The 19,091-nt window shown below is 45.2% G+C and overlaps 1 protein-coding gene across 1 annotated transcript in view; it reads left to right on the forward strand.

The window, feature by feature from the left end:
* Positions 1 to 1,699: 1,699 nt before the first annotated feature.
* The window catches only part of LOC308125946 (polypyrimidine tract-binding protein 2-like), a gene marked incomplete at its 3' end in the record, with an annotated part of 56,231 nt that continues 38,839 nt past the window's right edge, over positions 1,700 to 19,091 (forward strand). The window contains exons 1-9 of the mRNA XM_080489989.1: positions 1,700 to 1,813; positions 5,482 to 5,509; positions 7,072 to 7,132; positions 10,696 to 10,868; positions 11,973 to 12,113; positions 12,585 to 12,731; positions 14,996 to 15,106; positions 15,192 to 15,399; positions 15,514 to 15,629. Of these exons, the coding sequence (XP_080346115.1) occupies positions 1,806 to 1,813; positions 5,482 to 5,509; positions 7,072 to 7,132; positions 10,696 to 10,868; positions 11,973 to 12,113; positions 12,585 to 12,731; positions 14,996 to 15,106; positions 15,192 to 15,399; positions 15,514 to 15,629 (993 nt within the window). The 5' untranslated portion in view covers positions 1,700 to 1,805. The remainder of the gene's footprint in view (positions 1,814 to 5,481; positions 5,510 to 7,071; positions 7,133 to 10,695; positions 10,869 to 11,972; positions 12,114 to 12,584; positions 12,732 to 14,995; positions 15,107 to 15,191; positions 15,400 to 15,513; positions 15,630 to 19,091) is intronic.

Below are 19,091 nucleotides of genomic sequence, written 5' to 3' on the forward strand. Positions count from 1 at the left end.
AAACAAAATGTATTTTTGTAACTAGACTGCAGGAAAATACTTAGCTTTCCAAGTGTGTCCTGGTAAGCTGGAGGGGCCGAGGGTCTGAAGGATTAGAGGAATGCAAATATAATATATATTGATATTGGTATCAATATCGATAAAATTCTAACGATATGCGTCCCTAAACTACATGACTGAATCCTAATATAAAACGTATATCCCCACATAACCTTTAGTCACCTGTATGTCCGTCTACACACAGACCATCCCAACATAATCCTGGTGACAAGTCCTTACATGTCATAACTACTTGGCCTCCGGCGTTTCAGCTCTGGCTCTCGGCGTGGGGGTGAAGTTGCGCGCAGTGTGGCCCGGCTCGCCACGCCTGTGGCAGCAGACGCTTGAGCGTGTGCGGCCCCCGTCTGGGTGATGACATCCGCTGCTGTGCCGGTGGATTCAGCGACTGGACCTGGCGGGCCTCCTCCAGCTCCTCCCGGTGGCAGTCGGCCATCCAGACGCACGGTTGAGCGTCGGATCGCATGGAGAGCCAACTCTTCCTGCGCCCCTACAGGGAAGCTGGGGTATCCCCGCCAGGCGTGCAGGTGGACATTGGCAGCGAAGGTGCCCAGGCTTTCTCCATCCCAGCGCCGGCTGTTCAGTTGTTCCCTTTTCACTGTCAGTGCCGGTACAGCTCAAGAAGGTTTGTGCCGTCATATTTCGGCAGTTTTACCGCCGCTTTTGGTGCAGCAGCGTGGGGCGGGAGCGCGGCGGGGACTTCGCTGTCGCCGTTTTCAGCCAATCGCACTGCCGCTGTAGCTCCCCAGGTGACGAGGCACCCTCCACTCCTCGGCTATCCAGGCTACTCTCTCTTTGCCGTGGCAAAAAAAAAAAAAAATAGACGATGGTGCTCTTTAGGTGATTCCATCCTGATCCCACTTCTGACATTAATGTAGCGCCAGCAGTGTGCATACATGTATTGCTCAGGAATGCGCCGCTCAGAGGGGTGCACTCAACCACAACCTCACCACAGCTCAGGGTGTCACAATGCACACGAATCTTATGTGGACAAGACAACAAGAATGCATGAGAAATGAACGATAACCCGATAATAACACGGAACACAAAGTTAGAGGAGCTTTTCCCGCAATCCTTTGCGCCGACCCCCCTCTCACGCCGCGACAATAATTTACAGTCTGTCTCACTTTTGTCATTCTCATTAATATTATTTCTACCTGCAGTCGACGTTGCTGACGCATGATGCCACGTAATACTTGGCAAGCAAACAGCAAAATGACTGACAAAGTTTATATTTATATAAGTATTCCTGTGTTGTTGTTGTTTTTTTTTGTTGTTTCTTTTCTGTTAAAATGGGGAAATTGGACGGTCAGTCTCCTGCTGGAAGAGTTAACTGGTGAGATTAAAGTGATCTGACTTTTTCTGGGATTAGTTTTGTTCCAAACTTTTGCGAGTTATTAATTGAATCCACAGCAGTGAAATTAATCGTGTTCTGATCAGAGTCGCTTCGGAACCACTCGGCTCATTCCGGTTACAGTCCCTTGGACCACTCGGCTCACTCCGACAGCAGTCGTCGAAAACACATGGCTCATTCCGGGTCCCTCGGCTCATTTCGGCAGCACTCGTCGGAACCACTTGGCTCTTTCCAGACCACTCGGCTCATTCCGGCGGGCAGTCGTCGGAAACACTCGGCTCTTTCCGGCTGCAGTCGTCGTGTCTCACGTTGCCTCCATTTTGCCTGCGTGCGTGTGTGTTAGTGTGTAAACTGACGAGAAAACAGAAGCCGAACCGGATAAACTGCGACAGAAATGGACGGGTAATATTCATCAGCTGTGCTTGAAGCGTGTTATGTGTGTATTTAAAGGCAGCAGTGGAAGAGGTGTTTGTAAATGTTGATTCTGTGACTTCTCCGTGTGCGCGGGTTTCCATAGCCACAAAGTGCCCGTTAGCATGCTGCTACAAGTTAGCACACGGCTATTTGGTCCTATTCTGTTAAATAATCAAACCCCTGTATGTTTGTTACCATCACTTAGAGACGAGCTCGTACATTCTTGTCATTCACCCTCCCGTGGTTTGTATTATTGCAGCAGCGCGCTGAGGTGTGTTAGCATGAGGTGCTAGCTGTGCAGTCCCATTGATCCTTTGTGTAGCAGCTAACTAGCTTTAGCCGAGCAGGCAGGGGGAGATTAAAGTCAAAATTCATGTTGTGGCTCAAAGTGATGCCGTTAAACACGTGGAATTGATCACGTTCAATTCAAGGCGGCTCCAGCAGGTTAGACAGTGTTCACGATAGCTCCTGTTGCTGTTCAGTTTGCATGTTGATTCACTACAGATTACAGCAGAGGTGTTCAGGTTGGTTCACTACAGATTAAATATTAAATCAGAGGTGTTCAGGTTGGCTCACTACAGATTAAAGCAGAGGTGTTCAGGTTGGTTCACTACAGATTACATCAGAGGTGTTCAGGTTGGTTCACTACAGATTAAAGATTACATCAGAGGTGTTCAGGTTGGTTCACTACAGATTAAAGATTACATCAGAGGTGTTCAGGTTGGTTCACTACAGATTACATCAGAGGTGTTCAGGTTGGTTCACTACAGATTACATCAGAGGTGTCCAGGTTGGTTCACTACAGATTACAGCACAGGTGTTCAGGTTGGTTCACTACAGATTACAGCAGAGATGTTCAGGTTGGTTCACTACAGATTAAAGATTACATCAGAGGTGTTCAGGTTGGTTCACTACAGATTAAAGATTACATCAGAGGTGTTCAGGTTGGTTCACTACAGATTACATCAGAGGTGTTCAGGTTGATTCACTACAGATTACAACAGAGGTGTTCAGGTTGGTTCACTACAGATTACATCAGAGGTGTCCAGGTTGGTTCACTACAGATTACATCAGAGGTGTTCAGGTTGGTTCACTACAGATTACATCAGAGGTGTTCAAGTTGGTTCACTACAGATTACATCAGAGGTGATCAGGTTGATTCACTACAGATTACAACAGAGGTGTTCAGGTTGGTTCACTACAGATTACATCAGAGGTGTCCAGGTTGGTTCACTACAGATTACAGCAGAGGTGTTCAGGTTGGTTCACTACAGATTACAACAGAGGTGTTCAGGTTGGTTCACTACAGATTACAGCAGAGGTGTTCAGGTTGGTTCACTACAGATTACATCAGAGGTGTTCAGGTTGGTTCACTACAGATTACATCAGAGGTGTTCAGGTTGGTTCACTACAGATTACGGCAGAGGTGTTCAGGTTGGTTCACTACAGATTACAGCAGAGGTGTTCAGGTTGGCTCATTACAGATTACAGCAGAGGAGTTCAGGTTGGCTCACTACAGATTACATCAGAGGGGTTTAGGTTGGTTCACTACAGATTACAGAACCAACAGATTACATCAGAGGGGTTTAGGTTGGTTCACTACAGATTACATCAAAGGTGTTCAGGTTGGTTCACTACAGATTACATCAGAGGGGTTTAGGTTGGTTCGCTACGGATTTTGGATTACAGCTTTCAATGCTCTCTTAATGACTGCAGACATATATGTTTTCAAAAGTGCAATTTTATTGCAGTAATTGTCCTCAGAGTTAAAATGTATAAACAATCCAGTGTTTCCTCTAGGATTTTCTCAACAGCGGGTTCAGCATCTCCTGAGCTTGGGGGGGGGGGGGTAAATGGTGCATTCTAACGCACAGTGGACTACTAAATACCACAATGTGTACTACTAAATACTACATTGTGATGTGTGAGAAATTGTAGGACCAGTTGATATTGAATGAACCAAACACAAAGTAAGCACATAACTGAATCAATATAAAGATGTATACAATATATCTGCATGAGTAAAATATCTACAAAGAGGTATACTAAATACAATTTTACTTCAGAAGCCACATACTGTCCAGTTTCATCTTAAGTGGGCTGGTCTAGTAAAATACTGCTATAATAACCTTTAAATTTACACTTGAAAGTGTTTTTTGTTGTGGCCACAGGGTGGACGGGATGAATTTTGCAAGATCACACAATTAGTACTAAAAATGACTACAACCGTAACATAAAGTCAATTTTAATGAAACATTCTGCTGCAAATTACAGTGAAATATAAAAAAAAATCCTATATAACCACTTTGCTTGGTGATTTCTGAGGCCGATTGGAGCTTTTTGGGGCCGGTTTTGGTCCACGGGCCTTATGTTTGACTGAAGTAAAGTTCACAGCAGCGCCCCCTGCTGGAGACTGTCCGCTCATTAAGGTGTTGACGGTTAAAGCCTCCGTGCTCGACTATTTCTCTGCTCTTACTGGGTCCCTCGTCCGAGGTTCTGCTGAACACATAGGTTAGAGGCGTTCAGGAAGGTGGGCACTGTTTTTTCAGCCTCCTTTTTCAAAGACTGACCGTCCAAATGACGTCTGGAGGCTCGCTGCTTTAAACTGCAGTGAAATGGAGCTGCTGCTACTTAAACTGGTGTTCAGTCTGTTCCACCAAGCACCCCCACCCACCCCCACCTGAGGACGAGCTCACGAGAACTGGTCCCAGTCTAAGGACTGTTGTGAAGGTGGAGACTTGCGGTGGTGCTGGATTAAAAATAATACTAAAGAAAAGATTCAAGCTTTAATCCAGGTTCAAACAAAAGTGCGAGAGCAACGACGGAAACCCACAAGAATTGGTAGATCAGAACGTGAAAAATGCAGAAAAACTGGGGAAAAAACTCGAATTTGCACATTGACAATGGATTTTAACTACAAATTCAATAAATCGATTCAATCTATTTTTTGCCCAGCCCTGTGTTGTACCAACTATCTTTCTCCTCCTCTTGATATTTAGCCAGAACCTAATTTACAGCCTGTCTTACCTTTATCGTTCTCATTGATATTATCGGACCCGGTACTGGTGTCAGTACGTTAATGCCACTTTAAGGCAGTTAGATCCCTATTCTACATCACTGGGTTCATCACTGCTATTACGTTCTCTAATCTTACTGAAACCTTCTAATCCACAGTGAAGGACGTGAGAAGAGCCTCTTCTGTTTGAATGTGGATGTTTAGTTTCCTGCTGGCTGGATTAGACGTTCAGTACAGTGTCGTCATCAGACTGCAGGGAGGAACCAGACCTCAGTCTCCTAGTGAATCAGTACTCCACCTTGAATGTATCCGAGTAATGTAGAGAAGCAGTTCCAGTGTAATCACCTCATAATTCTAGTTACAAACCCTCACTGTTTGGCAGAAATGTTTGACTTTTCATCTTGACGGCAGAGCGCTTCACCCTTGGCCTTCAGAGTTCACTGTTCGGTCTGATCACCATTATAAGCTGAACCTGGAGACGCTGAGGTGACATGACTGTAAATGTAAAAGCTTTTTTTGTTGTGGCTCAATGTGAGCATCTCCCCCTTTAATGGACGGATTAGGATTGAAGGAAAGCGAGCTCAGGACTACACACGTGTTTGGAATGGCTCCTTTCTGATTGTGAACGTTTGTTTTTCAGCATCAGTGACGTTGCAGTTGGAGTGAAGGTAAGTTTCTTTTCTCTACTGGAGGTGTAGTCTGTTTTTTTTTCTTGTACTATGAAACCATAGTCACATAGTAGCTGCTTATGTATGCTCTCGGACAGCTTGAGAGGAGTTAGAACACTTTAAAATAAAAACAACATAGATCGAGCACTTTGTAAAGACTTGAAGAAGTTTGTTGACTGACCCCAGATCACAGCTCTTGTCTTTTCTTTTTCTCCGGTCTCAGAGTGAATTACTGTCTGAAGATGCTTCCTACCTGATTAGATTTTTCCCTTGTAGAATAGAAGTTCAGCTCTGAACACGTGAGGCTTTTTAAATCAAATGGGAAAGGAGACGCCCATAACTTTAAGAATGCCATTTCTTGGATTTGCAGCGTTTTTACAATTACAGAAGCATAAAATGAATAGAAGAAGACAATTAAACCGTCGGTGGCAATTACTTGTGTGTCAATTATTCATCAGCACAAATTTCACGACTATTGCAGCCTTAATGATGCTGCCAGAAAGAATCTACACCCGTCTTTATTTCTAGTTTCATAACTTGTAGCATTTCAGTGATACTTGCATGTTCTACATATTCTCCAAACTGATATCTAAAATGCCACGTGCGAAACATTCTGTTAAAACGAGAAGAGCATCAGCTCATCCAGGGAGATGGCGTTACGGCCTTTAAATCTTCTTCTTGAAGGAAGTTTTTGTCTCAGTGAACGTAAATGTGTGTCTCCATTCAGAACACACAGGTAGAACCAGTCCATTCAACACCAAAACCAATCAGGAAATCAATCTAGAGAGAGACAGAACCATCATACCGACGACCCCGCGGTCACCCTGCTGGAACCAGGTTTTCTCTAGATATGTGATCTCAGTGGCTGCTGCATTTTGGGCCAGTCCAGATAAAGTAACCCCCCCCCCCCCAGAGGGAAGTGAAACTGTTGTAAACCAAGAGCTTCTGTGATATTGCGGGTCCTTGCCACCTCGTTTATTTCATCAATATTTCAGTGTCGAACACAGACAGTTACAGAGGGTCTCCAGCTGTTGCAGGAGAAATCCGTTCTGGCTCCTTGTACCTCGTGCGCACCGTTTGCTCACATTTTGGCCTGCGTCAGACAACTTTATTACCCTTTCAATTTATTTGTGTCATGTTGCTGCAGCAGGGGCCTGCAACGCGGAGTTTATGGTAACCATAAAGAATGTTAGTGACAGAAGAACAATTGGTTCAAATTCAGTCAGACAGAAACAAGGAGGGGGTGTATGAAGCTATTATAAAGTTGTGTGGGTAATGGGTCCCTGGCCGCGCTCCTCGTCATCCCATCACTCAGCTTTAAGAGCACGGGGCGCCCGGCAGCTCCAGCGAGCCTTCTGGGACCCCGTATAGCTCAGGATGAAATGACACATCTTGACATCTTAAATTCAGCAAGATTAAACCCACACCCGGCCCACCTCCCCCTACTTTTGTTCCCTTAAACCGTCTTCAGAGAGCTCTGCTTTACTGTCGTCTTTAAGGAACCTGTCAGAAAAACAGAAATGGCTTTCTTGACTCTGACTGTATCTTTCTTTCTCTTTCAGAGAGGATCAGACGAGCTGAGTATGTACAACAGTCCCAACACTGGCATGAGCGGTATGAGCGGTGAGTTCGTTCCGCCCGCCCCTGAACAGGGACGGGGGGTGGGACTGAGGCGGCAGGCAGCATTAAAAAAGAATCAGCGCGTTGATAGTCGTGTTTGAAAAGTGGATTCTCTGTTTTCTCCTCGGAGCTATTCAGTGTTGGAGTAACATCACACTCCTCAGTAGGTGGGCACCCACACAGAGCTCGTGATCCGCCAAGACAAAGCTCAAACCTTCACTGCCGCCTCCTCCTTGCCGGAGGAACACTCTAGGAACTACTACAAGACATGTCAAATAAAAGGAGCTGGCTTTCCTCTGCCTCTAAAGCGCTCATTCACAAACTGTTCAGTCTAGCTTCACGACGGCAGGTGAACATCCCATAATGTCCAATGTAGTGATGAAGATGAGGTGCCATCAATACAAACACTAAAGAGATGTTAAAGACTTTCTGCTGTTTCTCTTGGTGCCGATTCACTCCAGCTGAGACTGGATGGATGTGTTGGGTTCAGCTTCCAGGAATTACGTACAGATCCTTGCGACATGCATAATCACGCTGCAACATGAGGTGATGGTCGTGGATGAATGGCACAACAGTGGGCCTCAGGATCTCATCATGGTGTCGCTGTGGATTCAAAATGCACCTGTCTTTGTTGTCAATAACATACGCCAGCATGCCAGTTGCACGCTCCCTCAAACCTTGCGGCCCATGGTGGTGGTGGGATTATGGGATGGGATGGTTCTTCTAACACCAGACCCCTCCAATAAAGCAAAACTGCACATTTCAGAGTGGCCTTCTATTGTGGCCACCCTAAGGCACACCTGTGCAATATTCATGCTTTCTAATCAGCATCTTGACATGCCACACCTCTGAGGTGGGATGGATTATCTCGGCAAAGGAAAAGTGCTCACTAACACACATTTAGACAAATCTGCCAACAATATTTGAGAGAAATACGTCTTTTGCATACATAGAAAAAGTCTTAGATCTTTTGAGTTCAGCTCCTGATAAACGGGAGTAAAAACAAAAGTGTTGCGTTTATATTTTTGTTCAGCATGTTTGTCTATGGGTATGTGGGTTGATTAAAGTATTTAGCAGCCCATATACTACAGCAACAAGACAAAACACGCAGTACAAGCTAGCTGTATAATATTATAAACAAAACCTTTCTAATTTTCTCTTTTCTAAATCTATAAAACATCAATATACAGTATTAACACATTTCAAGGCACCGTGAGGTAAAGTGATTTGACTTTGGCATCTCAGGGATGAGTTGTACAGTCTGATGGCCTGTGGAGCAGGTCAGAGACGGCAACCTGGACCTGAACACAGTCCTCTCCCTGAACACAGTCCTCTCCCTGATCACAGTCCTCTCCCTGATCACAGTCCTCTCCCTGATCACAGTCCTCTCCCTGATCACAGTCCTCTCCCTGATCACAGTCCTCTCCCTGATCACAGTCCTCTCCCTGATCACAGTCCTCTCCCTGATCACAGTCCTCTCCCTGAACACAGTCCTCTCCCTGATCACAGTCCTCTCCCTGATCACAGTCCTCTCCCTGATCACAGTCCTCTCCCTGATCTCAGTCCTCTCCCTGATCACAGTCCTCTCCCTGATCACAGTCCTCTCCCTGAACACAGTCCTCTCCCTGATCAGTCCTCTCCCTGATCAGTCCTCTCCCTGATCTCAGTCCTCTCCCTGATCACAGTCCTCTCCCTGATCACAGTCCTCTCCCTGAACATAGTCCTCTCCCTGAACATAGTCCTCTCCCTGATCACAGTCCTCTCCCTGATCACAGTCCTCTCCCTGAACACAGTCCTCTCCCTGAACACAGTCCTGTGCAGAAAATGCTGGCTATTGTCCAGGATGTAGAGAATCTTCTCCAGGGTCCTGAAAGTAGAGTCCAGCTCTGCTCGGCAGTTTGTCCAGTCCTGCAACGTCTCTCCCCAACAAACTGCAGCATAACAAAGAACACTGGATATGTCAGACTGGTAAAACATCAGCAGCAGTTTGATACAGATGTTAAAGGACCGCAGTCTCCTCAGGAAGTACGGACGACTCTGTCCTTTCCTGTTGATGCTGTGTGTGCTATCTGACCGATCCAGTTTATAGTCCAGTTGTGACCAGCTCTACGTCGGGGCCCCGCTGAGACGGGCTGGAGAGCTGGTCTATTCTCCTGAAATCCACCACCGTCTCCTTGGTCTTGGGGGTCGTCTTCTGCAGGTGGTTGCTTGGTCGATCGGTCAGTTGGCTGGTTATTGTGTGTTTGGTTGGTTGTTGGATTTATTAGTTGGTTTGTTTGTTTGTTGTCTTGATTGTTTGTGGGTTGGTTGGTTGGTTAGTCTGTCCTCTGGGCGTTTCCACCAGCAGCGTGTCCGAAGTGAAGCGGTTTGTTCACTTGCTTTTCGCACCTTGTGTTCCTGCAGTAATGCTGCAGCAATGAAGCCAACTGTAGTCGGTTTTCAGCGCAGTGGTTTATTTAAACATGAGAGGATTCATGATGCCTTGTGTGCCAACTTCAGTCAACAACACTGAGCTGAGTTTAGACTCTGCAGGTGGAAACAGTACGATTGTGAATATGGAGACTGAATCAGTGACTCTGGTCCTGTTGGAATGTTGAACTTTGATGAAGGTGATCTGGATTTGTTATTGTAGTACACTCTTCACTGTGGTGCACATTGTTCGTACTGCATGTTTCCTCTTCAGATGGATGTTTAGGAGGGTTGAAAATGTGAATAAAAAGCCAGAATGCCAAGAAAATATTCAGCGTGTTGTACAGACGTATGTTTACATGCAGAGGCCTTTTGTGATCTAGACGGAGCAGCTGCTGATATGATGGAGACGAAGAGTTTGATACCTTGTGCAGCTCTACTGTCCAGGTTATGTGTTTCAGCTTTACAAAAGCAGGAACAAGCGATAGTACTGGACTTAAAGAAGGTCTGGACGTTTGACTTCTAATAGACGTGTTTACATAAACATTGGACCATGGTGACCGTCTGCTGCGAGCTTCATTGTTGAGATTTATTGTTTGGAACTCTGTTTGATGTTAAACATCACAATTTGTGAACTTGGACTCTGTTTTGATGCACAGTACAAGTTCAACAATGACATGTTTAAAAAGTCTCCTTTGTGAAGTACCTGTTGTTGCGGCTGTAGCTGCTATTCAGTAATTTAGAAGTCTTGGATTAGTTCTCTGGTAAAGAGCATGTGCTTATTGCAAACATGTTATTTTCTTAAAAGTACCTGAACCAACAAACTCAGAGAGCGAGCTCAGCGGAGACAAAGAGGAGCCAGACTGTTCCTACAGTACCAACATCCACACAGTCAGAGATCCATCAGATTAGATAACCCCTCTCCACCACACCATTACATGTGACATAGAAGCTGGAGTTGTTTCCTCGGCTCGGGGCTGAAAGCTGCTGACGGGTGGACAAAGGGTCACTAACGGGAGAGAAAATGATGAATACTCTATTGTTTGGGTCCAGATTAGAGATTAATTTTTTTGTGTGACAGTGTCATAAATACAGAACATTACCGCCCTCATCACCACATTCTAATTAACTCAATCAGCGCTGGTGTGGATTTTCAGATGGGGCTTCCAATGGCAGCGACAGTAAGAAGCTCCGGGTGGAGGAGGCGCCCCCGTCCCGCGTCATCCACATCAGGAAGCTGCCCAACGAGGCGTCCGAGACCGAAGTCATCGCTCTGGGCCTGCCTTTCGGCAAAGTCACCAACATCCTCACCCTGAAGGGAAAGAACCAGGTGAGCGGTCCGCCGTAAGTCCACATATCCAGGCCGGGAGCAGGAGGGCCTTCTTCCTCCAGACGACAGGAAGCCATTATCGCTCAACGTCTCACTGTGGCGCATTCAGCCTGGTGATTGAGCCGTGCAGCTGAAACCTCCACAATCTCTTTGTCTGCCCACCGAGGACGGCTGGAGGACATTCTTGGCATTGGTCCCCCAGATTCCTGTCAAGTGCAGCTGCTTTGTTCCCCTCCTGGTGCCGGCTGGCCCCCATCGATGGACAGCTGCCCCATCTCGGTGCTGGGACTGCTTCGTCTCTGCTGCGCTGGCCGTGTTCGGTGGATTTCCACTCCTCTGTGTGACCACTAGAGACTTTAGTGACTTTCCACCAATTCAAGTTTAGAACCTTTATAAAGAGGCTAACACAACTTATAAAGTTTAAGAAACACAGTAGTTCTGTTACGCGTACAAAAAAAATATCTTCTAGTTTCAATTATAATTTAGGATTTTAAGTGTTTTTTATATTGGCTTGTTTTTGTACCTGAGCAATTTCATCATTTTTTGCATTTTCATATATATATATATATATATTAGCTGTCTCAACTATTCTAGTCATTTCAGTTTTTATTTAAAACCCATTTATCTTTTTTTTTTTTTTTTTTTTTTAGATTTCTTATTTTAGCTATTTCTTAAATCCTTTTTTCGCCATGAGCTAAGAGTCCTTTTGAAAATAAATACACTAAAAATAAACTTCAGATAGCCCCAACAGAGCGGCTGAAGAGCCACAGATTGAAACCTCTGCTCCAAACTGTTCAGAAGCTAGATCGTGCTTCACATTCAGAAATTTTCACAGGTTCTGGAGAAGGATGGAGAAGGAGAAGCTCTTATAGTTTATGTTTTGACATTCTGAAAAGATTGATTGTCTTTGGGTTTTCTCATTTTGAACAGTGGTACAAAAATGTGATATTTTAACTGTAAAGGAAAATTCTGAGACACAAAGAAGAAAAAAACACATCAATGGTTTGGTGTGTATTTTTTGGTGCAGGTGGATTACTTAAGTACTGAAGTACTTCTCGGTGTCAACAGTAAGTTTGAGGTTTTGTCTTGGTTTGTGTGTTGCAGGCCTTCTTGGAGATGGGGACGGAGGAGGCAGCCATCACCATGGTTAACTACTACTCCACAGTGACTCCACATATACGCAACGCCCCCGTCTTCATCCAGTATTCCAATCATAAAGAGCTCAAAACAGACGCCACCAATCAGGCGAGTCCTCTGGAGCTTCACAGCTGTGCTTTGTGTGGATGTGAGGCGGTGGTGGGAGCCGTCAGTGGAGCTCAGAGCAGTGATGGAGTGATGAGAGGAGACAAGCAGTGATGGAGTGCTGACAGATGAGGGGATTCACCACCAGGAAGTTCTCAAACCTTTTCCCCGCTGCTTTCCTGTCTCTGTCTTTTGGATCAATATGTTCAAACATCAACTCTGTTAGGAAAAGTCCAATTCACCGTGGCTGCCGTCCTGGGATGATGCAATATGCAGAATAGACGAGGAAACGTTCATTCGTCACAAAGAAAAAGATTGTTTGTGTTCATTGATCCACTTTATGCAAATATTGAATCTCTAAGAAAAACTGTGGCGGGTCAGAACAAAGTCAGAGGAAGCCTGTGTGATGGTTGTCGGATTGTTGTTTGCTGTTGACTTGTTTGTTGAACTGTTTGTTGTGTTGTCGTTCCCCAGCGGACGCAGGCCGTGCTGCAGGCCGTGTCGGCCGTCCAGTCGCCCTCCTCCGACGTGCAGGACGTCCTGGCTGCAGCCTCCAGCCCAGTGCTGAGGATCATCATAGACAACATGTTCTACCCCGTCACTCTGGATGTGCTGCAGCAGGTCGGAGATGCCGGCAACATTCTGGGAATTTGCAGTTGGAAACTTTCCATGGGAATAAATCTGAATAAACCAGGAACTTTACCAAATTGAAGTTTATCTCTTAATGAGGAACTTAAATAGAGTTGGAGGTAGGGCTGAACCATTAATTGTATTTGCGATATCACGATATGATAAAACAGGATTTTCTAATCACAAGGGCTGCGATGTGACTGCTCACGTGATCTGGTCATGTGACGACTTGCACGTCCTGCGCGTGTCATCTGCCCACCTTGCCCGACGGGCTCGTGGTTTTTATGGATGCAGCTGATCCGATCCGGGATCGGGTTCCGATATCAACGTAATTAACAGATTAGAAATTTCCGATCCAACCTGCAGAGATTTCTGATCCATGAAGCCTCGTCTGCTTCACTGTTACTGAAATGACTCCACAGTGTTTCCCTGCTGCTGCTCTGCTCGCTGGCTGCAAACTGTGGACTGGATTTCCTGAAGGGAGGCGGGTCTCAATGAGACCAGGAGGAATGAGTCAGGAAATCCAGTCCACAGTTTGCAGCCAGCGAGCAGGCTAGGGAAGTAGCACTGTGCTATCCAACTTTTCATGGCAACATGTTGCTGATTGGACGAATTTTAATCTCAAAACACAACAAAGCAACACAGCAACGTGGATGTTAGCAAAGCAACGCAGCAACGTGAATTTTAGCAAAGCAACGCAGCAACGTGGATGTTTGCAAAGCAGTTGTACAGCGAGGCAGTCGCTTTGTCAACAGACGTCATCGTTTTAAAACTCCAGTTGAGGAGAACAGCACTGACCGCATCAAAACAATGAACAGCAGCTCCTCCAGGCTGTCAGCAGGCGATTCACACCTCCGTCCTACTCCGCGCTAAACTCCCTGAAAATAGTTCCAATCATTTGTGTTGTTCGAGCTGGAAGCACTGCTGTAGCTGCTGCCTTGCTAAAGAATTTCTCCAGAAACTAATAAAGTCATTCTGACCTTTTAAAGATAGAACTAGTTTATTATGAGATGATGACGTCACGCAGACCCCCACATTGTCCACATGGAACAAAAATACTTTGTACTGCTTCCTTTTCTGTCCTGATACTAACCTCAAGTTGTCTTAAGAGAGAATACATGTATACATTAGTACATTTCATACTTTACTGTAGAGAGGAGTTTAGTACAGCCTCATATAAAGTCAACAATAATGATAATATTAAATCAAACAGGACTGGTATCAGAATAGTATCAGCAGATATACAATTTTAAGTATCAGGATCGGCTCTGAAGTGAAAAAACGTGGCTCGGTGCTTCCCTACTGCAGTGCAGATGAGCAAACCGCTCAAAATCCTTAATGTCCAGCGCAGCATTAGTTTAGTGACCAAACCTGGTTTACAGCTTTGATCAGCACAATGGACCAGCGGTTGGCTTGTTGTGGTGAACGTTACAAGACTGCAAGTCACAGTACTTAGTAAGTTTACTACTGTAATTGAAGTAGAAGATAAACTGTCTTTCATATTAATACATGCTTCATTTGACTTTATCTTAACATAAGCCTCGCCTATAAGAAAGAACAATTTATGTAGAATAAATCAGATTTTGTTTATTAGAATACACATTGATTTATTGCTTGTGTTCGTTGAAAAATACATGAGAAGAGGAGCTTGAAAAAATAACCGCATATTAAATCGCAATATTGAGGAAACAAATCTAAATTAGATTATTTTCCAAAATCGTTCAGCCCGAGTTGGAGGGAATATATTTCTGCTCAATCCTGACTAAAACAACCAGATTTCATGGAGGTACAGTGAAATGTCTTTATGACTGTCCTCCATCACCTGTACATAAATCATAACACGCATGACGACTGAGGCCACGCCCCCGACATGCACCGCCCCCGACATGCACCGCCTCCATCACAGGCAGACATGTTTTCTACAATACTAGACCAAAGTTCTGAGCCCAGAGAAGGTTGAAGACACAAAGTCAGTTTTGATGATATGTGCTGATATGTTTAACAAATTTGATGGATCTCTAATGTATAATCCTTGAATATCACAAATAAATGTTAGGGGTGTTGAATTTAATTGTTTATACGATGCATTGCCTTGCAAACATACTCAATTCCAACAAATATTCATAAATGCCTCTGCTTAACTTCCCATAGACATTTACCAGAAACTATGTGTGAATTTACCTGAAATGTGTCCAGCACTGTGCAACCACAGCAGGGAACCACTAACGCCTCTGCTTCCTCTCTGGTGTGTCCAGATTTTCTCCAAGTTCGGCACGGTCATGAAGATAATCACATTCACCAAGAACAATCAGTTCCAGGCCCTGCTGCAGTTCAGCGATCCCACCAACGCTCATCAGGCCAAGCTGGTGAGCAGACGTTCACATGTGGTCACTGCTCGGTCTCCTGTCTGCAGCACCGAGCTTTCTTCTTCTCCCCCTCCGTCCTCGGCAGGCTCTGGACGGTCAAAACATCTACAACTCCTGCTGCACGCTGCGTATCGACTTTTCCAAGCTGGTCAACCTCAACGTCAAATACAACAACGATAAGAGTCGTGACTACACGAGGCCTGAGCTGCCGGCCGGGGACGGGCAGCCCGCTCTGGACCCCACGGTGGCGGCCTTCAGCAAAGACTCCAACTCCCTCCTCGGTAAGATCCCAGGTACATCCCACTTTTATTCCTCTTTTCTTTGGTCCGCCGTGTCGTCCGCTGTGCAACAAGAAGGCCCATTCAAAGTGCCGCTCTCCATCCCATGACGGTGTTTCTGACCCCCAGGAGCCCTGAACCCTCTGAGCGCGGCGGCCGCTGCTGCTGCCGCTGCAGGGAGGGTGGCCCTTGCTGGACAGGCGGGATCCAGCGGGGTCCTGCTGGTCAGCAACCTCAACGAGGAGGTGAGTAACTCCCATCCCAACACGCAGTCAGAAGGACCGCCCACCACCCCTCCCACCGCCTCCATCCATCTGCTCTCCTTTTTTCTGTTGCTGATCCTGGTCAGTCGTCCTCTTTGTGCTTCGCCTCAGGATCCGTTCACAGGTCCAGGCGCCGTTTCTGGAAAACATTTGATGGTACAGTTCAACAGAAGCGTTCCGCGGGACATTTCAGTAGAATTGTTAAAGATGCACTCAGCCGGCACTAACTCATTTAACAATGTCTGTTGTTTGTGTCTTAATCCAGCACTGCTTCCCAACTCGTCCTCGTCTTCCCCCTCAGGATTATTTTACTGTCGTCAGGATGTTTTGTCCTTCACAACAAGATATTATTCACTTATTACAAAAAAGGAAGAAAACCTCCACATGTCCTCTAGAATTTACACCATTTTGTCCATAAAATCAACTTTCATGTTGGAAGCAGCATTAGCATTTCTTTAGAACCCAGAAACATTGGGACTTTTCATGAGAGCTTCTTTTCCTAATTTCACTGTAATTTTCCAAAACATATTATGTTTCTGAATGGAGCTCTTTGTTCGGGACAGAGAAACAGACGTCCAGTAACTAAAAGTATTTCAGATTGTTCTCCTGCCTCTCGCGGGTTATTTTGGATGTTGATGTTCTTTAGGCTGAACATCAGAATTCCTTTCTATCGCGCCAAATATAACAAAGAGCACTTTTACAGAGAAAACCCAACAATTCCACGAGTTGCCTTAAAATGTCTTCTTATGTTCCAGAACACTGAGTTTGGCTGTGCGATGTATCATAAGTAGATTATTAGACATTATGTTTACGGAAACTCTGCATGTCAACACATCTGGCCAATCAGACGGAGCCTTACTGCGAGAGATTGAACATTAAATACGACCTGGTGACGAGAGCAGACGTCCAAAGGAAAAACGACTAAAAACATCAAACTGCTGGTTGAAGCCAACAGATGTATCAAGAAGAGAGAGCAGCGTTATCAGTAACTCCTATTTTAGTCTTTATGGATTTATCATTTTACAATCTCAATATGCACCGACACTGACTGTGTCTCTAATATGAACGTTCACCTCTACGCCTCGTGAGGTAGAGGAAAACGACTGTTCGTCTCGGGGAAAGCCGTTTGTGTTTTTCTGCTCTGAAGCAGCTTCTTAAATGGAAGCTTCTCTCTTAGCAGGTACAGGGCCAGGCTGTTTGTCATTGTTTTTATTTTATTTTGGTCATTTCACCTCATCAGAGGGAGTGGGGAGGTGTTTGCTGGTTTTCACCATGCCCCCCCCCCCCCGTCCTCTCCCACAGGCCCCCCCTCCTCCCTCCCTCCCTCCCTCCCTCCTCTGGTCTGAACTGTATCTAACTGGGCTAACTGTCTCTCTTCTGTTTTCTCTCTAAGTTCTGCTCACTCCTCCTCCTCAGCTCATATGAAACAGCTCATATGAAATCATTCTGTGGTCTTCTAACCTGTCGTCTCAGTCCCGGAAGCAAAACATCTGCCTCGCTGTCTTCTCTCCTTTTTCCTCTTTTTTTTTTTATTTATTTATTTTTTAAACTGTGACTTAAATGCTCTCACCTAATGTCTCTGTCTCTTTCTCATCTCTGACTGAATGAGTGAGTCACAGTATCCGAACCCTCCAACCGACCCGGGTGTGAAGATACTGTGCTCAGCGTCTGTGCTCAGCTCCTCTCAGACTTGTGTGAATGCCACATTTTACTGCAGTGGCCTTCACATCAACTCCTGCATGACAAATCGTACTGTTAAGAAGACAAAACTGGATCATGCCATGTCAAATCAGCCCATTTCACTAAAAAGATGTCAGTGCACCCAGCAGCTAGTGTGGAACATTTCCAGCTTTAAAAGGAGGTCATAACCAGCTGAGTGCTGCTCCACAACGTCACACATCCACAGGTCGTTACTTCTGCCTGGACCCACGGAGGTGGAGCCTCCAGCTAACGTGTGTGGGAATGTTTGTATTTTCACTAAATGTTTTAACAGCCACACAAGCATGTGGACTTTGGAACACTTTACAGTGGAGAACACACACACTTTCAGCAACATGCCGAAGCAGGCGCTTGGTTTGAGTAGGTCGACGTGTTTCAGGGAGAGTTTTCTGTAGATCGAGACTCTTTTACTACATTTAATTGGTTCATGATTTAATTAGTATAGTTTTTACACTCTAAATCACATTCACTCATTCACACTCCAACTGATGTGGGATTCTAACCAACTGATTGAGAGACCTCCACTCTACGACTGTGTTTTGAAAGATTTCACAATATTTCGCATTGTGGTTTTTACTGAAGGTCAAACTGGGATGTATGAGGCGGCCCTTAAACCGAAACCCCATTTCTAGTGAAAACGTCCCAGGCATTTTGGATGTCCGGTTACGCGACAACTCTCGTCGGAGCCACTGAGAAAACAACTTTTTAAAAGCGCTCCGTCTCTGTGGAAATGGGATAAAATGCACGTTTTCCGAAACGCACTATTGGACATGCACACGGCAGTCGCATTGGATGGACAATGAGAACAACAAGCGAGTGAAACACCCTGAATGAGGCTGTTGAGCACAAGCAGATCTAGATACTCTACAGGTTTACATGTTGGGACAGCGTTACCTACAGCGTGGTACAATATGACAATCTTACTCTCATTCATGGTAGAATTTAGATCTGAGCACAAACTGTTGGTTCTGATTCCTTTACTTAAGAATTAGAACTGGACTTTATGGTAAGAAAAATAAATACCTGAAGATTAAAGTCTTGTAAAATCAGTCCAACGTGTAATGTTAATACTTAACCATTTAATAATCAGTCTTTGTTAGAAAAAGCTTTAAAGTTCCTTAATGGGAGTGTTCACAGCTCTAAGCTGACGTCGTATGAAGATGGAGAAGAGCAGTGCAGAAAACGTGTGTAGCTGTGGGATCTTGTGTAAATGTGTGTCATGGTACCAAACTGGTGAAAAGGGTTCACATGTAAAACTTGCACACTAGTTGTTGGATCCACTGACATCGCTCATATAGAATCTGACTGGTTGTCAGGTTGGTAAAGCAGCTGCTTTCACATGGAATGACTTTTAACTGCATGCTCTCTGAACTCTCGCCTCTCGTAGTGCCATCCTCCCCCGCTGAGCCTCTCGACCTCCAGGTTTTCTTTCCTCCCATGGTTCTGACTTTATATTGCTGGTTTGATTATGATTTTGACATGAATGTGCCTTTACCCCATGCTTGTTTAGGGTGAAAGACATTTGGTCTCCAGTTATTTGCTGTATTTTGACTAAAGAAAACATTGATCCAAGCCATAATCTCTGACCAAACTACCTGCATTATCCAGTGTACTGACCTATATTTTATTTTTTGTCCCTCCCCTCCTCACCTTTTATTTATTTCCTCCCCAATTTGCATTTGCCTCCCTTTTCATGCCCCCCCTCTCTCTCTCCCTCCCTCTCTC

The sequence above is a fragment of the Lipophrys pholis genome (assembly GCF_963383615.2).
Source record: "Lipophrys pholis genome assembly, chromosome: 20".
In the NCBI taxonomy this organism is placed as follows: Eukaryota; Metazoa; Chordata; class Actinopteri; order Blenniiformes; family Blenniidae; genus Lipophrys; species Lipophrys pholis.